This window comes from Peromyscus maniculatus, chromosome 8, assembly GCF_049852395.1.
Source record: "Peromyscus maniculatus bairdii isolate BWxNUB_F1_BW_parent chromosome 8, HU_Pman_BW_mat_3.1, whole genome shotgun sequence".
Taxonomy (NCBI): Eukaryota; Metazoa; Chordata; class Mammalia; order Rodentia; family Cricetidae; genus Peromyscus; species Peromyscus maniculatus.
This window is the reverse complement of record NC_134859.1, coordinates 75,944,291-75,968,183: the sequence shown is the minus strand read 5'-3', so window position 1 is coordinate 75,968,183 and position 23,893 is coordinate 75,944,291. Positions and strand designations below refer to the sequence as shown.

The 23,893-nt window shown below is 49.5% G+C and overlaps 1 protein-coding gene across 1 annotated transcript; it reads right to left on the bottom strand.

Moving 5' to 3' along the window:
- Positions 1–1,111: 1,111 nt before the first annotated feature.
- Positions 1,112–23,849, bottom strand: Trim25 (tripartite motif containing 25). Its single transcript, XM_006972022.4, has 9 exons — positions 23,161–23,849; positions 18,699–18,794; positions 15,049–15,282; positions 11,204–11,372; positions 8,031–8,096; positions 6,436–6,459; positions 6,008–6,109; positions 5,831–5,929; positions 1,112–5,326 (listed from the first exon to the last, which is right to left on the bottom strand). Exons 1-9 carry the CDS (start codon positions 23,752–23,754, stop codon positions 4,797–4,799), a joined length of 1,914 nt encoding a protein of 637 aa, XP_006972084.1. The 5' UTR covers positions 23,755–23,849; the 3' UTR covers positions 1,112–4,796.
- Positions 23,850–23,893: the final 44 nt, after the last annotated feature.

Below are 23,893 nucleotides of genomic sequence, written 5' to 3'. Positions count from 1 at the left end.
GCTGTAAGTTTTCCTTAGTTTTCTCTAATCTCTCTTCTCTCTGGAATGGTCTTCCTGGAATAGGTGGAGGCTTTCCTCGAAGGTGTTCTTATGCACAGTTCTGTCTGTTGCAATTCCATCTCTCAGAAGAATACACGAAAGGTCAAAGTGCCTTGTGCATGTTGTGGGGCTTCCCCAGGCAGCTGGGGCCTGCCAAGACCGGCCTTGTTGTTTTTCCCCCAAATCCTGTCCTTCCTCTTTATCAGATCAGCTTGGCTGTCTCATGCCCAGCTGCAAGCCTTCTCACTCACCTTCTTCTGTTCCCAGATGGAGTAAAGCTGACTTCAACCTTCATTTTAACACACATTTATTTTCACCATCACACAATCGCAGCCGGAGGCTACTCCACAGACAACTTTAAAATTGTTCCCCACATTTGGGAGGTGGAAGCCGGGGGATCAGGAATTTAAGGTCACTCTCAGCTTCACGGGAATTAAGCCTGGGTTCAATGAAATTCTGTTGCAAACAGAGCCTCAACTTTGGGGCTGGGGAACTAGCTCAGCACTTAAGCTTCCTCCTCCTCCTCCTCTTCCCAGCACCTGGGTGGTGGGGCTCACAATCACCCCAGCTCTCTTCTGGGCTTTAAGGGGCACCTGCACTCACACGGCACATTCCCACACTCACACACAAGGCTTGCTTCGACTGAATTGCCGCTCTGACTTTTATCTGAAATGTCAGTGTTCTGGGACAGACGAAGTGGCGTCTCCGAAGAGCCTGTAACTGACATCCCAGGCTAAGTGATGAAACAAATTTAAGATGAGGTAGTTTGTAGTTTTGTGTGGCAGGCTGCCTGCCCAGTGAGACTTGCTCAAAGCTTGCCGGTCCCATCACCTCTGCTCCAATAGTGACTGCTCTACTGCACACAGGGGCCGCGCCAGCCACCAAGAGGTAGATGTGGTACCCCAAGTTAAGAGACACAGTTCTCCCGAGCCCCCTTGCGTGGCCTCAGACACCAGCATCACTTTGGTGCCTCAGGTTCCACACATTGTTGACTAACTGTAAATCCTGGGAGTGGCTGTGACCTGCCTACAGCTTGGTCATTTGCTAGAATTCACAGAAGGCAGGACAGTACTGTATTTATGATTTGAACTTTATTGAAATGAAAAAAAATCAGAAACAGTCACATAGAAACACACACAGGGCAAGGTCTGGAAGGGTCTGAAGCACAGAGCTTCCTTGTCCTTCACTGTCCAGGACAAGAGTGCATCAGCCTGAAGCACAGGCACGTATGTGTTCATCTGTAGAGAAGTTGCATCAGGTCTCTACCGGGGCTGGAACTGAACCATCGTTTACTGGCAGGATTCCCAGAGGTCTCGGACTGACCTCAAACCCCAGTTCTCTCTTCTTCTTTACAGGGGTCCTTGGAGCTCAATGCCCCAACCCTCCGATCAATTATCAAGCTGGGCTTTAGAGTGGCCAGCTGCCATCCTGGGTCATCTCCTCTCTTGACAAAAATTCCACTCTGACCCACAAGGCAGACAAATAACAATGACACTCCATCCTCTCAGGAAATTCCAAGGACTTAACAACCCTCCACATCCCCAAACCAGGAACAAAGGCCAGCCAAATCCTTCAATAGCTAACAAAGTATCTACGTTTCCTGAGACACCTATTCCTTTGTAGAAAAGATCATGAACAGGGCCCATCTCTGGTCTGGGCCATTTTTCCATTTCACTTTTTAACTTTTCATGATAGAAATGTTCAAGCCTATGCAATGGTAGGGAGAATAAGAAAATGAGCCCCGGGTTCCCACCTCTGCTTGCTGGTTACTCAATCCTCAAGTGGAACTTACTTTTCATCAATGTTCTGCCCTGGCACTACCTTGAAGCTAAGTCCACACATCCTCTCTCTGAGCATTTTTTACCCAAAGTTCCCTGAAATAGTCACTACACTATGGTAGACTTCAAGGGATCGTAAGTCTGGAGTGGAACCTGAGCACCCAGAGGTCCTGAGCAGTAGCTTTCAAGGGGTGGGTACCTCATCAGTGGATTTCAGCTTGAGTGACATCTTCCACCCACACCTCAATCCAGAGGGCATACTGAATTCTGCTTCCCTGTATTCAAAGTAAGGTACAACAGCCAGCCTTGCCCTGTTTATGATGATTATCTTGATAATGAATCACCTCTAAAAAGTCCAAGAAGTCATTAGCTAAAACATTAGTAATCGATTAAAATCGAGAGGGAGGTAAATGGTGTAAAAGATAACATATCGATATTAGTGATAGACTGAAAATCAATCTCCAAGTAATTAAAAAGATTAGCCAGCCAGTCTCGAATAATACAAAGACTTGACCTTCAGCTTATCACGCCAGAGTGACTGAGACAGTGCCCAGCACCTGGGTCTAGGATAGGATTTTACATCAACGTTTCTGGAAATTTCTGTATGTCCCCAGGGCCCCAGGGTTTTCCTGTCACCCGTGTTAGGCATCTCTTCCACCCTGGAATGACAAGAGGGGTGAACAGAGCCATCCTCCATCTTCCCACCTGCCTGATGGTGCAAAAGAAGAAGTGAGATGGATACACAGGTTCTGTCCATTCTTGGACCCTCTGGTACCGGATTCCAGAAACGCTTCTGGTTAAGGTAAGGTCTTACCTTTGCAAACAGAAAGGTATCAGAGAGCAAGGATACACTCCTCCTCCACTTACAACTCCAAACACCTCTGGGCTTTGGTCGTCTGCTTGGCTCTTTCATAAACAGAGAGACACATGCCTTCCCAGCCTGAGCTGCACAGGAAGTCCTGGCTGTCAGTCTCCTATCTGCAGAAGAGCCCAAGCGGGACCCCTCAGTTAACCCTCGGCACTCTACTTCTCTAGACCTGTATGTCTCCCAAGTCTAACTTGGTTCCAAACAAGGCTTTGTTTCAGAATTTCAGCGAAGATGCTTTTGGGCATCTTCAAATTCAGAGAAGAATCGCCAAGAATTTGTGCAGCAAAGGAAAAAAAAAAACCTTTCAAAGCCCACATATCATCTACAGGGACATGTTCCCTGCAAAGATGCTCCCAGGGAACAGATCATTCTTCTGGGAGAGGACACAGATCACACATCTGTCAGGAATGCCAATGCTAAGAGTCCTGGAATTCCATTACAAGATCTGAGATGAGTTATGCTCTCGGATATCCATCCATGGGAAAGGTCTAAGGGCCCTACCTTCCCTATGGTGACCTTTCTTCATAGGAAAGCTTACAGGAGGGAGCTCCCCACTTAGGAAAGAGAGCTGGACTCCTGTCATCCTGAGGCCAAATCCTCACATCTTCTGAATTTGACATCAATCAGTACAGAAGGAGGGCGGGGAGATCCCAGTCATCCATTCCTGCCCTTTAGTGGCCTGGGCTATTTTCACTGCATGAAAGACTGCAGAAAAAACAGCCACTGGCTGGACCTTCCTTGTTTTTTTTCTTCTTATCTTTAAAAGTCCTCCTAACCTACAGTTCGTTCTACATGAGCATCAGCAATTGGCTCAAATGAGGAAGACAGCAGAAAGGACCAGGTTAGGTGATGGGTCTCGAACTCATCACTGGGCCCGCAGTCTGTGGCTAGGGAAAACCAGGAATACGGCTTTCTCCCACAGGTCTCTCAGGCAACAGGTCGTCATCTCAGCGGGTGATCTAGCATGGCTCCTGCGGCAACCACACACAGCCCATCCACATGACGGTAGGGAATGGGAATGTGGTCTGGCCGGCCACTTAACTGTGGTAGCCATGGAAGGCAAATGGTGGCCTTTATAGCCACAGCCCAGTATCTACAATCCAGAAGAGGGGGAACATTACTGCTGACTTACTAATGTCAAGGCAAGACATTAGTAAGAGCAGAGCCACCAGGCTCCCATTAAGCCAGCCAAGGTTCTGCTTCCCTACCCCACTCCCAGCACAGGCTATGGGAAGAAAGGCCTCCAACTCCATGGCCATGGTCAACATGTCCCTACTGAGATCTCCCCTTGGAGAGGGAGAGGCTCCATCTCACCTGGATCAGGGTTACCTTGACAAAAATGGACACCGGCTGATTCAGATCAGAGTTTGAAGCCTTATCTACACAAGGTTCCTGGGAGGAAGGGTTATGTGGAAATTCAGAACAGGGAGGAAGCTCTGCAGTAGAGCACAGAAAGGGCCTAGGATTCAATACCTAGCGCCAGAGAGAGAATATATATACTGAACTCAAAAACTGGATTTGTTGTTGTTATTGTTTTTTGAGACAGGGTCGCACTACATAGCTTTGGCTATCCTGAAACTCACTATGTAGACCAGGTTGGCCTTGAATTCATAAAGATCTGCCTGCCTCTGCCTCCCAAGTGCTGGGATTAAAGGCGTGTACCACTACACCTGGCCTTTTTTTTTTTTAATCTAGAGCATAATCAAAACCCAAAGGTCTGAAGGCTACCCCAGAGTAGACATCCATCACCTGAGAAAAAACATGGCTACAGATTTTCTCTAAGGCAACAGAGGCACTAATGATTTTACTCTCTGAAGCTTGGCCGAGTGGCTAGCAGCCTGAGATTTCCCAGAACACTGGGAGGCGCTCATCCTGCCCTCAGGGCACCAGGAGGTAGACAGGCTTCCCCACCCACAAGACAGTCACCCCACCCCTTTCTGAGCCAAATCTCCCCTTTTCATTCTCTCTGCCTCTTCCTCAGCTCCCCTCCCAATCTCATGTGTTGGGGACTCAGAAGTTCTCCAAGTAGAATCCCCCCCCTTACAGCGTTTTTACCAGTCTTGGATGTTCCCCAGCAAGTCCAAGTGTCCGAGGCTGGCCCAGTGGCCTGCCTACTTGGAGGAGCAGATGGAAAGCGTGGTACCCGCAGAGAACACCCAGAAGGCTGGGTACAGGGCTTCAGTAAAGTCCACCTTGAACTTGTACATCAGATAGACCTTTTCTGTGACAGCAAAGAAAATGACGAAGCCGTGGTCACAGTTGAGAAGTACACCGACCCGCGTGGTCTTGGTGGGGGGCAGAGTTTTCTCCACGTTGTTGTGCCAGGCAGAGATCTTGTTGTTAAACCATTCCACACACCATGAGTTGGCGTTCCGGCCCAGGCGACTGTCAGGGCCCTGCCGCTCCATGCTGCCATAGCAGATGCCTACGCCGCAGAAGTTGTTCTTCTGCAGCTCCACCTCCCAGTAGTGAATGCCTTTCTTATAGCAATGCAGCCCCAGAACCTGAGAGCAGTAGGTGAACCTCTGGGGATGCGTCCGGTAGTGCTGGAGCCCATCAGCCACAGAAGCAGTGGTGTAGTTGTCTGAAAGGACCACTTTGTTGTGGGCAGTATTGTAGTCGAAGACAACTTTAACGAAATCTGAGAAAACATCCCCCAGGGAATCAATGACAAGAGGCCTAAGGTACTTTCAATTTTAAAACTTTCCCTATCTATATATTTATTTTATCCATCTACCTATTCAACTACCCATCCATCTATCTATTCACACATCATCCATTCACTCACCCACCCACTCATCTAACCATCCATCTATCCATCTACCCACTCATATACACCTATCTATCCATCTACCCACTCATACACACCTATCCATCCATCTACTCATTCACATACACCTATCCATCTACCCACCCACCCATCCATCCATCCAACTAACCATTCATCTCTCCAAACACCCACTCAAATACACACACATCATCTATCAACTCATGCAACTACCCACTCACTGGTCCATCGACCACCCACCCATTCATCTGTCTATTCATCCACCCACCTAACCATCTACCTGGCTACCCATTCACCTACCCATTGATGCATGTATCCACCCACCCACTCTTCCATCCACATAGCCAAGCTACTTACACTCCAGAAGCTCATCTCTGGACTTGGCTAAGAAGTTTTCTAGGATCTTATTTTTGAGCGCAGCAGAGTTTGGCTGTGGGGTGTTGGTTTTGGGTGTGGCTAAAAGAGAAACAGGGAGTGGTATTTAGACAAACTCAGGACAAATGGTAGATACTTCCCTTGGCCACAACAACTCACCCTCAGGGACAGTTGTTTTAAAGTCCATTGACTCTCCAGGAGCTCCAAAGGTGGGAAACTTGTTGGATGGGGAAGAGCTTTGGCTGGGGCCAGTAGCAGCAGCTGAGAGGTGAGGGAAAGACAACATGAAACAGCAGGATGACACAGAGGACTAGATGACCTCTCTTCCCTTCTATGACGATGACTTCCACAAACATATCTGACCAGCCAAGGCCACACAGGGAGTCCAGATAAGGCCCTTTATCTGTCTTACTCATTTACGATGGGCCCCCTCTCCCTGCTCAGACCTGCCTGCCTTCACAGCACACATGTGTCAGAATGGGTCCATTGGAGAGAGCCCTAATTAAAGCAGGTCAACTGTTGTTCTCAACCTTAGCTCCAGACTCAAACAAGTCATGAAAACAAAGATACACAAATGCACAACTTACAGGCTTTCTTGGTCTTCTTTTCCTCTAAAAAAGAAAAGATTTGAGGATTAACAAAGTTTAAGGCACATTGCTATACCCAAAAGATCATAGGAACAGTCATCAGAATGCATTTGACTCGTGCAAACGAAGGAAGGCTGGCTTAACTGGAAACCTAAGGGGGGAGCTGGCAACACACATCTACAAGGACAGGAACCCCCACCAGGGTCATGGGGGTACAGACTATTAGCAAATAGGAAGGAATTTTCTAGGAAGGGTTTACACTGATTTGGATAATGGTAAGATGGGACCCATTTGTCAAAAATGTATTTAACTGTACATTTAGGGTCTGTGCATTTTGCTACAGGTAGATCAGAATGCTACAAAAAGGAAAAAAAAAAAAAAACAAGCAAGAAAGAGGAAGTCAGGGGAAAAAAGTCTTGGTTAAGTGTTACACTCGTGCTTTAAAAACATCCTGCCTTCCCAAGGGCTCTTCCAAGCGCACACTCTGTGGCCAGGTGTTCTAGTCCACAGGGAGACCGATGCCCATCAGTGGTTTGCTGAAGACCACTCTCACACACTAGAAACCAGCAACAAACAGTCACCAGCAGTAAGGCGCGCCCAGAGTCCTCTCACACACACACACACACCCCACCCCACCACCACCACCCCCCACCCACCCCACCCCACCACCACCACCCCCACCCACCCCACCCCACCCCCGCACCCCACTAACAGCGGGGCACCTTGATGCCTTTTCATTCTGACCTCGGGGAAATAGTCACAGCTTGTTCGTTTAAGAGCTATAAAGAGTTCTCACAAGCAGCCAGTGCTCTTAACCTCTGAGCCATCTCGCCAGCCCCAGGAAACCATTTTCTATGGCTCAGTGGGAGAGGTCAACAGGGGAAAACAGTGAGACACACGAGGCTGGGGAGACGGCTCAGTGGGCAGAGAGCACCGGCCATGCAAGCGTGAGGGACCCGAGTTCCGATCTTCAGAGCCCAGGTAATGCCAGATGGGGCAGAACGCATCTGAAATCCCAGAACTCTTACGGCAAGATGGCACACGGACACAGGAGACTCCCGGAAGCTCTCAGAGCAGTGAGCCTGGCTTATGCCATGGCAAACAAGAGACCCTGCCTCAAACAAGGTGGAAGGGTAATGACTGGCATCCAAGGTTGAATTCTGACTTCTACACGTGCACCACACGTCCACAGTCCTCCACACAAACATAAACACACAGACATGCACACTAAAGACGGGAAAGTTGAGAGAGAGAGAGAGAGAGAGAGAGAGAGAGAGAGAGAGAGAAATACCGTAACCACAGTGTGCATTAAAGCCAGCTGGGTAGAGAGCACACTTAGTGGCGGGGTCTGGAGTATCAAATGTCCCTCCAACACATGACAGCTTTGGTGACTGTGCTATCCCACGCAGCCAGTGTGGGTGGAAAAGTCACCTCTCCTGCCCCAGCGGAGAACCTGTCTGGCCCCCCACACTTGTCATATGGGGCCTGTTGCAGAATGTTTCTCCAGTTGACACCCCGGTAAAACACTTGGGATGGTCTCAGCCAAGCACCCATCAACCACAGCCACACCAGAGAGGTTAGAGGAGACTACTCACGTGGGGTCTTCTTCGCAGGGCGTGTGGCCTTGGGTGTGGACTCTGTACCCAGATCTCCCAGGTCATCTGCACCAGAGAAAAGGGATGGACTGGCTGTAGGGAGCTCCTCCCCACCCACTCCAAGAGCTAGGTTTGTCAAGGTTGTGGGCCGAACACCCACACCGATGGCCCTCCCACTGACCAGCCACTCGTTTACAAGAGGCAGAAATAGCCGGGCGGTGGTGGCGCACGCCTTTAATCCCAGCACTCGAGAGGCAGAGCCAGGTGGAGGCAGAAATAAAATGTTAGGAGGACCAATTTGTTTGCTCCTTCTCTTCTCTGCTTAAAAAAGGCAGCTGGGGTGAAGTGTCCTCCTTAGCACCCACCCAGCTCTGGGACTTCTCTGAGACTTGGTTTCTTTCGCCATCCCTGAAGGAGAACGCCAACTTGATGATGGTTGATGGAACCCCCGAAGGAGGTCAAGGTGTCTGGGGTGGAGTGGAGACCAGGCCAATCTCTTGTCCACTGGTTCTTTCTTCCCTCACTCGGCAGGCTAGTCACTCACAGATTTACCCCATGGGAGTGCTTCCAGAACCTTCCACGAGGTACCTCATCCTCACCCGTTTCAAAAGCCCTTCCACAAGGGCACTGGGTTGGCCACACTGAGGTTTAAGGCCATCACCTACATTACTCAACAGGGCTTTTACTAATGGGTCAGGCTCTCTCCTCAGTACTGTGGGACAGCTTTTGACAACAGACCGCCACAGTCCTAGCCTCCACAGAAGTCACCGCCTCATGAGGGAGATGGATGGGAGTCTCAAGGAACAATAACATGGCACCTTTGTAAAAAATCCCAAAGGAAAAGGATCCTAGTCTAAGGAGTGGAAATGGGGCTGGCAAGATGGCTCTGTGGGTAAAGGAGCTTGCCACCAAACCTGAGTTCAATCCTCAGGACCCACACAGTGGAAAGAGAAAACTACGTGTTGTCCTCGGACCTCAAAACCTGTGCCATGGTGCGCATGTTCACATACATGCACATACAAAATATACCTATGTACACATACAAAATAAATAAACATGTTTTCTTTTTAAAGGAGTGAGAATGTTGGTATGGGAATCTGGCAGATAAAATGTAAAGGAGGTTCAATGATTTTCACACAGTGAGAAGGAAGCCCAATGTGACGGTCCAGGTTAAACTGTCAGCTTGACAGAGTCTAGAATCACCTGGGAGATGGCCCTCTGCGCATGCCTGTGGAGGATTATCAAGATCACATGAACTCAGGTGGGAAGACACACACAGTCGGGTGTACCTACTCCCTGACTGGGGTGCTGGACTGCATAACATGGAGAAATCAAGGTGAGCACCGATGTGCATACATTCATTGCGCTTCTGACGGAAGGTGTCACGTGACCAGCTGCCGCAAGCTCTGTGACCCTGACTTCCTGCTGTGGTGGTATTCTGTGCATGCTCTAACAAATAAGGCTTGCCCAAAGATCAGAGGGCAGAGCCAGCCACTAGTTAGCCATAGAGGCCAGAGAAGAAACTCACTAAAGAGATATGAAGTGAATAAGTTAGAGACATCAGAAGATAGTTTTCAGTTGGTAATACAAGTTAGGAAAGGAAATGAATTAGGTACAACACTTTGGATTCACCAAAATAGAATAAATAATGGAGTATTTTCTCTGAATTTGTCAAGTGTTAATGAACTAGACATTATTGATGTAACTATTGCCTACATATATTGTATATAGTTTTTCTTATATTAGTTATAATCTTTTTTATTCTAGACAAAAAGGGGAAATGTGATATTTTATATATGCTCTAACACAAATAAAACTTGACTGAAGATCAGAGGGCAAAGCCAGCCACTAGGTAGCCACAGAGGCCAGGCAGTGGTGGCACACACCTTTAATCCCAGCACTTGGGAGGTTGAGACAGGAAATGATATGGCTGAGCAGAGAAAGGAATATAAGGCACGAGGAGAAAGGAGCTCAGTCCTTTTCAGCTGAGGAGTTGGTGAGGTGAGACCCGGCTGCGGCTTGTTCCTTTGTCTCCCTGATCTTTCAGCATTTACCCCGATATCTGGCTCCGGGTTTTTTATTAAGAACAATTAGGATTCGTGCTACATCCTGCCATGACAGACTGCGACTTGAGCTGTTCGCTCAAGTTTCAAAAAACGATCCTGCCTCAAAATGAAAATGTTCAAAAGGGTCGTGTGGTAGAGCACTTGCCTAGTACATGAAGGCAGGTTCAGCTGGCAGGACAGCCAAACCCAATTGTACAATAAAACAGTGGAAAAGAATCAGCTGGTGAAGAATGGTGATGCTCCAAGCCACGTGTGTTGGGAGGATGTGTACAAAGGTCCTGTGGCAGGAAGCATGGCCCTGAGAGATTGACTGTAGAGACATGCGTGAGGGGTTGGGGGACAGTATCTAATGTGGCTTGTCGGCCAAAGTCAAGGATCTGGTCTGTCACCTTAGGACAATGGAAAGCCCCAAGGGTTAGGACGAAAACAAGATGATATCTACAGCTTGGAAAATCCTTCCTGGATACAGCAGCAGATGCAGCCGGACCTTGGAGGAAGCTAGCTAGCATGGTCATGGAGCACAAGCGATGGGGTCAGACAGCAGGCAGGTGGTGTCTGCACCGGGCTCAGCGGGCAGAGGCAGAAGAGAAAGAAAATTGGATGGCCAGGTGTGGCAGTACACACCCGTCATCCCAGGACTTGGGAGGTGGCGGATGGCCTGGGCTACACAGAGAGACCTCGTTTCAAAATACCAAGGGTTGGGTATACAGGTCTGTGGTGGAGTGCTTGCCCGGCATACACTGGGACCAGGCCCCAGAATTGAGTGGTGGCAGTGTGGGGGGGGGGGTGTATGTAAAGCAGTGAAGCATGATGGTGGCTGAGACGTGGAGGAAAGAAAGAAAAAGGAGAGGTGTGGAACCAGCCATTGGTCCACCAAACACACTGGCAATCCAGAGTCACCCCAAACCCGTCTAAGCCAGCCTCCAGAGGCCATCAGAACACTGAGCCTCACACCTCTTTTTGGAAGGGTAGCTGTTACCTCCTGACAAAGCAGAGCCACAGCCAGTGGAGAACGTGGTTTCCAAACCCCTGAAATTTAAGTCCCAACGTTCCGGATCACACCCTAAGGCACCAAAGGAACCATCAGCGTGGGGTCACTGCTGTTACCTGAGCCAGGGGACTCCTCAACCTTCTTCTGTAGCTGCTTGAGGGAGCGCTTCAGCTCACCCTTGAGGTCCAGCGCGCTCTGGTAGACCCCCTTGATCAACTCGTGGTCTGCGTCTACCTTGGGGATATAGACTGGTTTCGTTGACGTCCCTTGCAATTTTGCAGCTTTCTGGAAGAAAGCCAAGATGTTAAGTATAGGCAATTTGAGGGAAACCATGGCCTGGGCTCTATCCTTATCAACCCCACAAGACGTTTCCTATATCACCCATGAAGGTGCCTGCTTTGATCACAAGCCCAAGGTCACCAGTGATTGAAGCGCTTCTTTAAGAACTGGAGTTGGGGGCTGGAGAGATGGCTCAGCCTGTGAAGAGCACTGGCTGATCTTCCAGAAGTCCTGAGTTCAATTCCCAACAACCACATGGTGGCTCACAACCATCTATAATGGGATCTGATGCCCTCTTCTGGCACACAGGTACACATGTAGACAGAGCACTCATACATTATAAGTTAAATTAAATTAGCCAGGGCCTTTAATCCCAGCACTAGGGAGCCAGAGGCAGGTGGATCTCTGTGAGTTCGAGGTCAGCTTGGTCTACAGAACGAGTTCCAGGATAGACTCCAAAAGCTACATAGAGAAACTTTGCTACACAGAGAAACCCTGTCTCGAAAAAAAACAAAAACAAAAAAACTAAATTAAAAAAAAAAAGAACTGGAGCTGGAAGGACCTCAGAGGTCACTTGTCTTACAAATCCGGAAAGAGGTCTAGACATAGCAAGTGATTGGCACAGACACAATGGCCCATCTCTGGAGCTCCCCTCCTCCTCCCAAGAGATACAAGACCCTCCACCCCAATGAAGCCCTGACCGAAGGTCTGATAATGGGCAGGAATGTCTCATGGCATTCAAGGACATCTTCTATGGGATGGGGGTCGGGATGGGGGTGTCACTGAAGTTGGAAAGCTATTTCACTAACTTGAGTTCTCCAGACTGAAGGGGACTCAGACAAGGACTTCGAATCCTTTCCCAGAGAACTCAGCAGTTCTTGAGCACAGGAATGAGCTTCCAGGGGCAGCATCAAACCTCCACCAGGGTACCAGTAGGCATCACACACAGAGGAAGCTCCATCGCTCCTGTTCTGAGCAGAGAATCTGGGTCCTTGGGGGACCACACCAGGTAGACCACAGAGATCTGGGTCCTGCACCCGAAAGGTGAGGGAGAAGGGAGAGTGACATGTGGCAGACTGCCAAAGGATGCACAAAAAGAAACACATCTGGAAATGGCATCATTGGTGCTGGGGTGGCGGTGGAGTGTGACACAGAGGAGCAGCAGGTGGCAACTGAAGGTCAAGGGGTCTCAGCCACCAGGAGGAAACTCTCTGATGGGTGAATCATTTGGGCAAGGCCACCGGACCACAGACCCCGGAATATCTTTTGCTTCTTCTGTGCCTTCACATGTTTGCTGCTGCCATCAGCATGGTGTGCGTGGGTGTGGGGAGATCCCCACTACCTGTGATGTAATGTGTTTGTCTCATGGAAATTTACTGGGCATTTTTATCTGTGGATTGTCATGAAGATGATTCCTCCCTTGATTGTGCTGTCTAATTGATGATAATAATAATAATAATAATGATAGCTTATACAGAGTTTTGATGAATAAAAATAAATACAAGGAAGTGTTTCACAGCTAAGGCCAATGAGCCACCTAAGAAGCTGCTATAGATCATAGCTCAGGTTAGTGAGTAAGGAGCACAATCAAGTCTCCCAGGAGCTAGTTTGGCTCAAACTCTCTTAATGCTGAAAAGACCCAGTTACAGGTTTCAGTGTGCATCATTAGCTAAAACAAAGCTTCAAAATAACTTCAGATGAGACCAGATGCTTTGCTAATAGTTTTAAGATAAATAACCCCAGAAAACAATCCAAAGTTCACAAGGACACATAGCTGAGCTGTCTGATTCATTAAGCTAGAGTTGAAAATACAAAGCAGCCTGACTGTTGCTAAGTCTGGTTGATGATCAAAGGCAATGACTGATTCCTTGTATCCATGCCTGACCTCAATTTTCTTTCTTTTTTTTTTTTTAAAGATTTATTTATTTATTATGTATACAGTGTTCTGTTTGCATGTATCACTGCAGGCCAGAAGAGGGAGCCAGATCTCATTACAAATGGTTGTGAGCTACCATATGGGTGCTGGGAATTGAACTCAGGACCTCTGGAAGAACAGTCAATGTTCTTAACCTCTGAGCCATCTCTCCAGCCCCCTGACCTCAATTTTCTGATATAAGAAACTACTGATGAATGGGTATGTACCCTGAAGATTCAAATTTCAGCTAACTGACTTGTTTTTTATGTATAAAAGTTTAGGTTTATGATTCCTTTAAAATTCCTCTTAAGATTACCTTTCAAGATAGATAATTAAGTGATTGATTCTTTCTTTGTCACTACAATTTGCAGCCTGTCAACAAAAAAGTTGGTTGAGAAAAAAAAAGTTCCTTGCTTACTCATGATCTATTAATCTGTATGTGACAAGTCACTTATACACTTAGATATATAGTATGTGGGTTACTGAGATGACCCTGTTTTTAATCATACAAGGGAAATGAAAAACATGTTTCTACTTAGAATCATTCACTTGAAAAATGGAATGTAACCCCTTTGTGACTCCTGTATTGCCTGAAAGATTTTGTTGGGGGTATGGAAGCTGTAGAAAAACATGAGAACAGAAAAATGAAGAAAATCATCAAGAGAGCGCGAGTGCCTTTTTCCCTGAGCCCCTCGGATAGAAGAAAAGTCTTAGCTTACACTGACACTGTGGATTCCTTTCCAGCCCCAAGCTGGCTGGAGGCTGGTCCCCCAGGTGGTAACTGCACCACTAATAATATGTAACAGCGGGACCCAAGGGGTGGCCCTGGAAAAAGGGCATAATCCACTGGGCAGAGGAGGTCAACATCATGTGCTTACTCAGTGGAAATGAAAAGAGTGTGGCGCCTGCTGTGGTCAGAACACAGGCACAAACAAAGATGAGCGTGACTGCAAAGACCAAGTCTGGACAGCGTGGACCTCACTCACGGACCACGCTAAGAAGCACAGTGCCTGATGGAGCAGGAAGATAGCACTTCAGAAAGAGATTTTCGGGGACCACGTGAGGGAGGATGGGAAGAGAAGGTAGACACCTGTACAATGAGTGACGTACTAAGATGGTCCCAAGAGTCTCCTCTTAAACACACCCTCCATAACCATCTCCTCGAGTACGGGGCAGATGGAGAAGGATGTTCCTGCCCAACAGACTTACAAGGAACCACAGAGGAGATACACCACAGAGACAATGAAGACATCCAACCAGTCGAAACAAGTAATCAAAAGGGCGATTAGCCTGGGTGGGCCAGGATACTTAACCGGGTAAAAGACCTTAATAGAGGAAGGCGGGCCTTCCTAGAAGGAGGAATGTTTCTGCTGGCTTGAGGATGCACATGCTGCCAAGTTGAAAAAAAGCCCCAGCCGAGAGCCAGCAAGAAAGTGTGCACTTGGTCTATCGCCCCAGGAACTAAAATTCTGCCAGTAGCCAAGTGCACTTGGAAAACAACCCTGCGGTCCAAAATCACTACAGCCCAGCCTGCAGCTAGACCGCTGATATCACGTCAACAACCAGGAAGCCACACCCAGATGCCGAGCCAAGGGAACAACAGGATAATAATCAGATGTTCTCCAAAGCCCCGAAATTCAGGGGAGCTATTGCAGAGCATAGAAATAGAGCGTGTCTCTGGGACATCCAGCCCTAACTCCGTGAGGTCCAGGCTACTACCAACCCTGGGATGCTAACACGCACAGCAGCAGCCTCATCATGACTCACCTCCAGAAACTCAAATTCGTCCGCTTTGGCCAAGGTGAGTTCCACCTCTGCCTTCAGTTTCTGCATCTCATTCCTCTTCTTGACAAGAACCTGGTAGATGGTCTCCAGCTTTCCGAAGACCCTCTTCTCCTCCTCCTTCAGCTTGCGTGTGGAGCTGGTCTCCGCCGAATTAATGACAGCTTTCATTTCCATATATTCTACTCTCAGCTGTTCCATCTTCCTGTTCATAGCGTCCTACGAGGCCAAGATGAAGGGGCTCCTGTCAGAGTGCTGAAAAGGCTAAGGCCACGCTCCCGTGTGTCGGTGAGAGGGGAGCACCAGGAACTGTATGACACTTCATGGCACCACTCTGGGCAGCCATTTGGGAATGTCCCGTCCATGTGGAGGTGATCACATCCCCAAGACCCAGCAACCCCAATTCCTAGGAAAACACTCTAAGCACCTGCCCCAGAAGCACATAAAAGAATGTTCACCCCTGTCTCAAAAAAAACAAAACAAAAAAAAGAAGAAGAAGAAGAAGAATGTTCACAAGTGCTGGGCAGTAATAGTGCACACCTTTAGTCCCAGCACTCCGAAGGCAGAGGCAGGTAGATCTCTGAGTTCGAGGCCAGCCTGGTCTACATAGTGAGTTCCAGGATGGCCACGGCTACACCAAGAAACCCAGTCTCAGAAAACAAACAAAACAAAAAGAACGTTAACAAGCAGAGCCAGGTATGGTGACTCACAACTGTAATCCCAGCCTTTGGGAGGCTGCGACAGGAGGACCAGGAGTTCAAGGTTATCCTTGACCACATAGCATACTTGAGGCCAGCTTGGGCTGCGTGTGACCCTTGTCTCCAAACTGGAGGAGGGGAGACAACTGTTCACAAGCAACGTAAGTGAGCTGGTCACACGGGCACATGTTTATTATTCCAGTTCCTCTGGAGACCCAGGCAGGAGGGTCGCTTGAGCCCAAGTGTCTGTGGCTAGCCTGGGCAATGCAGTAAGACTATCTGCCTCCCAAGTGCTGAGATCAAAGGCATGCACCAACCATTACTGCCAGGCTGAGATACTAATTAGGGGGAGGGGGGATTGTTTGCTTGTTTTGTTGTTGTTGTTTTTTTTTGTTTGTTTGTTTTTGTTTTTGTTTTTTGGTTTTTCGAGACAGGGTTTCTCTGTGTAGCTTTGCGCCTTTCCTGGAACTCACTTGGTAGCCCAAGCTGGCCTCGAACTCACAGAGATCCGCCTGCCTCTGCCTCCCAAGTGCTGGGATTAAAGGCGTGCGCCACCACCGCCCAGCCCTGTTGTTGTTTTTTGAGACAAGGTTTCTCTTGCAGCGTTGGAGCCTGTCCTGGAACTCGCTCTGTAGACCAGGCTGGCCTCGAACTGAGATCCACCTGCCTCTGCCTCCCAAATGCTGGGATTAAAGGTGTGCACCACCACCATGGGGTATTAATTTCTTAAGGCAGAGGCAGCTCCTAGTAAATTTGTAAAAGAAGGCATGAAACAATTTCAAAAAAATTCCTAAAGAAGTTCATTTTCTAGAGGTCTCCTTTTGAGTGTTACATGTGGCTTCTGAGCATTTGAAATGTGCCCAGTCCAAGAAGAGATGTGTCATAACTTGTGAGTACACACTGGATGTCAAAGACTTGATACAACCGGGTGGTGGTGGCGCATGCCTTTAATCCCAGCACTTGGGAGGCAGAAGTAGGCAGATCTCTATGAGTTTGAGGCCAACATGGTCTACAGAATGAGTTCTAGGACAGCCAGGGCTATACAGAGAAACCCCGTCTCGGAAAAAACACACACACACACAAAAACAAAACAAAACAAAACAAAACAAAACAAAACAAAACAAAAAATCAGAGTTGCCTAGGACATTTCTGGTAGACAGTGTTGCTTCAACAGTCGTAGTTTTGAACAAATTTCTTGGGTAATAGTTTATAATCAATAGTTTAGAATCAAACATGACAAACAAAAATACACACTGTGCACCAAAAGAGTGGAATTCAATTTTTTAAAAACGGTTACATTTATTATTATTAATTAGTACTATTGTTGTTGTGTGCACAGGACCCCAGGAGGTCAGAGGACAACTTTCAGGAGTTGGTTCTCCTCTTCCACTAGTCTTGGGGATCACACTCAGGTTGTCAGGCTGGGCAGCAAACACCTTTGCCCACTCAGCCATCCCGCTGACCCTCAACTCTCTCCAACCCTTCACTCTACTTCCTCTTGGGAACACCAACACCTTTCTGTGTTCATTTCCTCCTTTGCTCTTTAGGAAAAGAACGCCCCAGGGTGTCAAGTGGGTATACAGCTTCTCAGACTACATTTCCCAGAATACCCTGCAGCGAGGCCTGGCCAGGGTGGCTAGGTGACTAAATTCCTTCCAGTAAGGCAAGGCTAGAAGTGGTATGTGCAACACCACACTGATTGCTTAAATGGAAATTGCTTGTGGCTGGTATCTCCCATCTTGTTCCCCTTTTCAAAGGCTAGGGCAAGCAGGTAAAGGTAACCCAGTGTAAGGACCCAGCTTGGCGTGAATTTTAGCATCTTGGTCGTAAGTGCCAGAAGACCCCAACACAAATCCCAAACCCTATCGGACATGTTAATAGTGCTGGGATTAAAGTTATGTGCCGCCATTACCACCTGGCCCTTCTCTTCTTCTAAGATCAGGTCTTACTACGTAGTCCTGGCTAGCCTAGAACTCACAGAGATCCAACTGTCTCCAGCTCCCGAGTTCCTGGAATTAAAGGCGTGTACCACCATGCCTGGCCTATTTATTTATTCTTAAATTTTTGTTTGCCATTGGGGTGGAGGCGTGTACCACAGCATGGGTTTGGAGGTCAGAGGTCAACTCTGTGGGGTCGGCTCTCTCCTTCTGCCTTTGCTTGGACTCCAGGGATTGAACTTGGGGTGTCAGGCTTACACATCAATCACCTTTACGAACTAAGCCATGGTTCTCGGCCCCTTACCCTTCATTTTTAATGATTCTCCCGAGGCTGGGCTTACAGATAGTTTTCAATTTGTGTGTAAAAGGCTATTTCTCGGACATGTTGGTTTTTCAGAGACAGGGTTTCTCTGTATTGCCCTGGCTGTCCTGGAACTCACTCTGTAGCTTGAGTCTCACCAGTCTGGCATTGAACTCATAGAGATCCGCTGGCCTCTGCCTCCCCAGTGCTGGGATTGCTGGCATTTAAAGGCATGCATCACCACCACTCGGGGCTCTTTTTTTTTTTTTTTTTTTTAAAAAAAAGACAGAGTTTCATGCTGGGCATGGGGGTGCACGCCTCTAATTCCAGCACTCAGGAGGCAAAGGCAGGCAGATCTCTGTGAATTCGAGGCCAGACTAGTCCACGTAGTGAGTTCCAGGACAGCCAGGACTACATAGTAAGACCCTATCTCAAATACAAAAACAAAACAAAAGACAGGGTCTCATGGACCCAGGCTGGTCTGGAACTCACTATGTAACCAAAGATGACCTTGAACTTCTGATCCCACTGCACCAGTTTCTACGGTACTAGGATGAAACCCAAGGCTACAAGGAGCTACACAAGCCCTCTACCGACAGAGCTACACTCCCAGTCACATCCAGGTCCTAACTGTGCCCCTCTTCCCTGAAGGATGATGGTGTTTGGGGGTTTCCAGGCTGGAGTGGGGGAGTCACTCACCTGCACACTCTGCTGCTTGGCTCTCACATCCTCCAGCGCTTTGGATGCCCCGCTGATGTGACTGTACATGATGGTGAGCTTATGCCTCAGTTTGCTCTGTAGAGGACATGCACAGGGTGAGAGATCCCCTCTTTACCCAGCCTCCCAGCCCCCGCCCCACTGGGGGCCAGTCTCACCATCCATCCCACTGGTACTTCTGCCTACCCTGGGATTCTTGTGTTTGATGCCCCCCTTTATCCCTTAGGCAGACAAAACAGAAACATTTAAGACTTGGAACCAAAATGACCTTTCGAAACCCTGTTCCCAACTATGTGTCTTCCGCCTATTTCCTTGGCCGTGAACAGATAACACTGTATCCACCTCCAGGGGCTATCAGGAAGATTAACCAATGCACGGTCCATGCTCTGAGCACAGCCTGGATCTGCCTAAGGCCATGCTAAATGTCGGCTTCTATTCTAACACATTTCTTTCCTACTACTCATTTTACGGCGCATGAAATCCAAGCAAAGCGAACAGTTCGCGGCCAAGCTCACAGGCCAAGCTCACAGGGACGTAACGATCTGGAACAGCGGCTTCTGTAATGGCCGGTGAGGTCACTCGCCCTACCCCAGCAAACACCCACGAAAGCAGACAAAACATCAAAGTAAAGATACGCTACAAGACGCTGGAGAGCTAACAAAGCAGTGCAGTTTCCAGGAGAAGGGGGCCAGCGAAGGAGCCCGACACTCAAGGCTGCCATCCCCAGAGGCGCCTTCGAACTGTGGAAGGAAGCTAGGCGAGGCTTTGTCAGCTCCAGCAAGGCAGGGACAAATATCAAACTGTACTTGGCCACCCCAGGCTGGGGCCACCCAAAGGCTAGGAATCAGGATAAGCTGGTAACCGGGACTTGAAACAGCTAAGCTGATTCAAAACCATCTGGCTCTTAGCCACCTCCAGAGCAACGGTCTCCTCTGTGCCTGCTAAGATGGATGGTGGCCTACAGCGTTGAGAAGCAGCACTCACCGCCATGATGAGGGCACTCTCCTAGCACCTGACACCTAGTAACTTTTTAAAGCGAAGAGCAATGCCTAGAAGGGACATCGAGGCACAGAGGGCTCGGGTGACTCGCCCAAGACCACATTGTTAGTCATTGGCACAGCCAAGGTTCTGGTACTAAACTTATATAGACAAGTGACCAAACTGTGTATGCTAGGAATTTCTAGGGGAAAAAACAAAAAACATTTTCTTCCCTTAACCAACTAGCCCAACACCCTGTCGCCCTCTCTCCTACTTTCCTGGAGGCTGGATTTCAACCATCCACTGTCACATGTAAAGGCCGGATACAGAGATCAAGGCTGTGCAAACTCTAGCCAGAAGGGCCCAGGTCAGTGATGTTTGACTCAAACTCTGTGACACAGCCCTTCCCCCAGGCCTTCAACGGTGACGGAGACGGATTTGGGTTAAAGGGCAAACCCAGGCAGAGCCTGCCTCCCGGAGCTAGAAGAGACTTGAGAACACACGGGAGCTAGCGACTGGCTCACTTCTTCCGGAACCGCACTGTGAGCCCTCCACGCGGAAAGGTTGATCCACTATTAATCAAACCAGGTACCAGTCCCCTCATTGTGGATGGGAGTCCACGCCTCCCCACTCCAAACCAAAGAGAAGCAGCTGAAGGACTTGGGTGGCGATAATAGTCCACTGACCAAGGATAAAGAACCTTTCGAAGTTTGGGGGAGCTTGTTGCAGACCAAGGACCTGGATCCTCCACATGGGAGAGAATGGAATCCTGAGTCTGCACCCCCAAAACAAGCAGCCAAGATACCCAAGACTGAGTCGTGTTTGGGGTTGGCGTTGAAACAGCAAAAGCAGCAGCCAGGTTGAAAAAGACAAGGGCCGGGCCTTTAAATCCCAGCACTCGGGAGGCAGAGCCAGGCGGATCTCTGTGAGTTCCAGGCCAGCCTGGGATACAGAGTGAGATCCAGGACAGGCTCCAAAGCTACACAGAAAAACCCTGTCTCAAAAAAAAAAAAAAAAAGAAAAGAAAAGAAAAAGAAAAAGACACGGGCACAACAAGGTTGGCAGGGGAACCCAGCTATCAGGATTAAAAAGACAGCAGGAATGGCCACTGGCTCCAGCTCTAGGCAAAAAGGTGGAACGAGAGCTGAGGCTCAGGCCTGGCCAGGCAGGCCCCTCCTGCCTCGGAGAATAGGGACTTCTAAAATCACCCTTCCTGGAAGCCAGGTTACTGCAGGAATCAGTGGGAAATCCTCTTGACTGAGACAGAGACCGCAAGGATAGTGTGTCCCGTCTGGGGCGGCCCCAGAGCACGGGGTGCCTCATCTACTCAGGCCCAATAACAAAAATCGTAGTAACCTAAATGGAGGCTTTGCAGGAAGTTGCTTTTTATAGACTGCCTCGTCTTTGTTTTATTGGTTTTTTTTTCTTAATTTTTATTACATTTATTCATGATCACGTGCATATGGATGGCAAGTCAAAGGACCACTTGCTGGATGGAGCTGGCTCTCCTTCTACCATATGGGTCCCAGGGACCAAACTCAGGTCACAGCCTTGGTGGCAAGTGCCTTTCTTTACTAGCTGAGCCAACTCAATGGCCATTTGTTGTTGTTTTGAGACAGAGTCTCAACCCGGAACTAACCTGCGACTATGTGGTCCCAGGCTGGCCTCGAACTCCTGATGCTCTCCTTGCCTAAGCCTCCCAAGTGCTGGAATTATAGGCATGAGCCACCACACCGTGAGCTTCACCCCTGTTCACTATAACCGGAGACCAGCACCACCGTGTCCCCCATTTTATCATTGTGCATCTGGAAGCTACCAGAGGGGTTGGGATTTCAGCCCAGACCTTGGCAGCGGATCTGGTAGGAACCTCCTAAGGACCAGGCCTTCTGACACTGGGTCCTGCCTCCGAAGCGCTCCCCAGGAGGCCCAACCTACCCAGAGATCTGCAGGGACTTGCCTTAAGCCGAACAGCTAGCTCTGAGGGACACAGCAGACACCCCAGGCTAGAACAGGAAGGATCGGAGGTGTCCATACCCGCAGGGGGTAAACTCAAAAGATGTACCTTTAGGTCCAACTGCCAAGATTCAGGGGGAAACCGTCCTGAGGAACCTGGCTAAGACCCAGAGAGCCAGGCAAGGCCAGGGAAGGGCTGTGGCAAGAGGGAGCAGAGCTGGCACCACCACAAAGCCTGCCAACCTCACCCAGGCTTACGATTCCTTTCACAACATTGGGACGGGCCTCAACTTCCCAGACATTTGACAGTGAAATGAGATCAGATCACACTTTGACAAATGTGGGAAAGAGGGGCAGCGTCTGCTGAGTCCACAGGGGGAAGACAGGAGCCAATAAAACTAAAGGCCCCCAAATCATCGCAACCCTGGAAGGCCCTCAAGACTACCCCCCTTCCCTCCACCTCCCTCCACTCTCCCCACTCCCCTACCCCCGTCTTTATTAAGGTGGACCCAGGTCCAGAGGCTAAATCCCTGCTCAATTTCACACAGCAAGATGGACTAACTCGCCAGGCATGGTGGAACATGCCTTTAGTCACCGCATTTGGGAACCTGGGGCAGGCGGGATTTCTGTGAGTTCGAAGCCAGCCTGGTCTACATCGTGAGTTCCAGGGCACCCAGGACTAACTACATGGTGAGATCCTGCCTCAATAAATAAATAAATAAACAAACAAACAAATAAATAAATAGATGAACCACACCATGTGCAACAGTACTGCCTTTCCCTGAAGGTCACATGCGGAGATTCCTTGGGGCTCTGCCCACCCTCCCCGTCTATTAGAACCCTCCGGATCAACACAGGCTTCTGCTTACAAGCCTCCAAGAACGCTCCACGCTCTGGACCCAACAGATGTGGACACCAGTGTGGTCTACGGGAGTAGAACAAGAAACTCCTCGCACTGTGAGTCAAAGCAGCTTGGTTCCCAGCTGCTGGGAACAATTACTGCATTAGCGTTGCTAAGCTAACTTCTCTGGGCCTGTTTTTCTGAACTGCGGAAGGAACTAAAGGAACACAGTTATTACTGGCAGCCAGGATCCGGAGGGAGAGGCGAGGTAACACCCCCAGGGTACACAATCAATATTCAAAACTACTAAACACCGCTGGGCAAACGTCTGCAGGCTTGAGGGCAGGCAGCACCCTTACCTGTGCCTTCAATTGTCTGCTCCGTAAAATAGACATGAGAGGATTGGGGAAAGCAGGCAATGGATAAGGGGGAGGCTATCTAGTGTCCCCGTCCCCCACCCTTGCTTGGTCAGTGGGGATGGCCCCCTACTGCCCAACTCACAGACGGTGGCCTATGGAGCCTAGGGCTTATGGGTCGTGTGAAGAGGTGGCTCTGTGGCCCAGTAAACCTATCTCCTCCGGCAACTCACTGTACTAAGATACCCAGGGCGGACCCTCTCCACAATTCAACTGGCCCGGGTTGCCCTCTACACCGTCACTGGCCATTCCCTACCTCCAGGTCGACGCTGGCCTGGCTTAGGGGTGTCGGGGAGCAGGTCTTGTGCTCTACCAGGCAGACATGGCAGATGCACTCGCCGTGCTCGGGGCAAAACAATTCCCGAAGACGGTTGTGCTGGGGGCATTTGCGGCGCAGCAGGTCGCGGACGGGTGGCTGCAGGGAGTGGTCCTGAAAGGCTGGACTGTCGAAGTGCGGTCTCAGGTGCTCCTGGCAGAAAGAGGCCATGCACACGAGGCACGTCTTCACCGCGACCTCCTTCAGGCAGTGGTCACAGGCCACCTGGGTGGCTGAGCTGGAAGTGGCGGAGCGGGCAGGGGGGATCCAGTCGTCCACCGGCGTCCGTGCCTGCTCGGCTTGCAGGAACTGCTCCACCACTGCGCACAGCACCGTGTTCTTGTGCAGCTGCGGGCGCACCTGGTACACCGTGCGGCACTGCGGGCACCGGTACGGCGGGCCCTGGACGACCCACGTCTCATCCAGGCACGACCTGCAGAAGTTGTGGCCGCATGGGGTGGTGACGGGTTCCTTGAAGGGCTCCAGGCAGATGGAGCAGGACAGCTCCTCGGCCAGAGGAAAGAGCTCGGCCATCGCGCTCCTGGGGGCACCCGACGGGACGCGCGGGGACAGCAGGCGACACCACCGCGCGCGGTGCTGGGGAAGCAGCGAAGGAAATGAAACTGGACAGGAGGGGCGGCGCCCTGGGCTTTCAGGAAGTCACGTGGGTCCC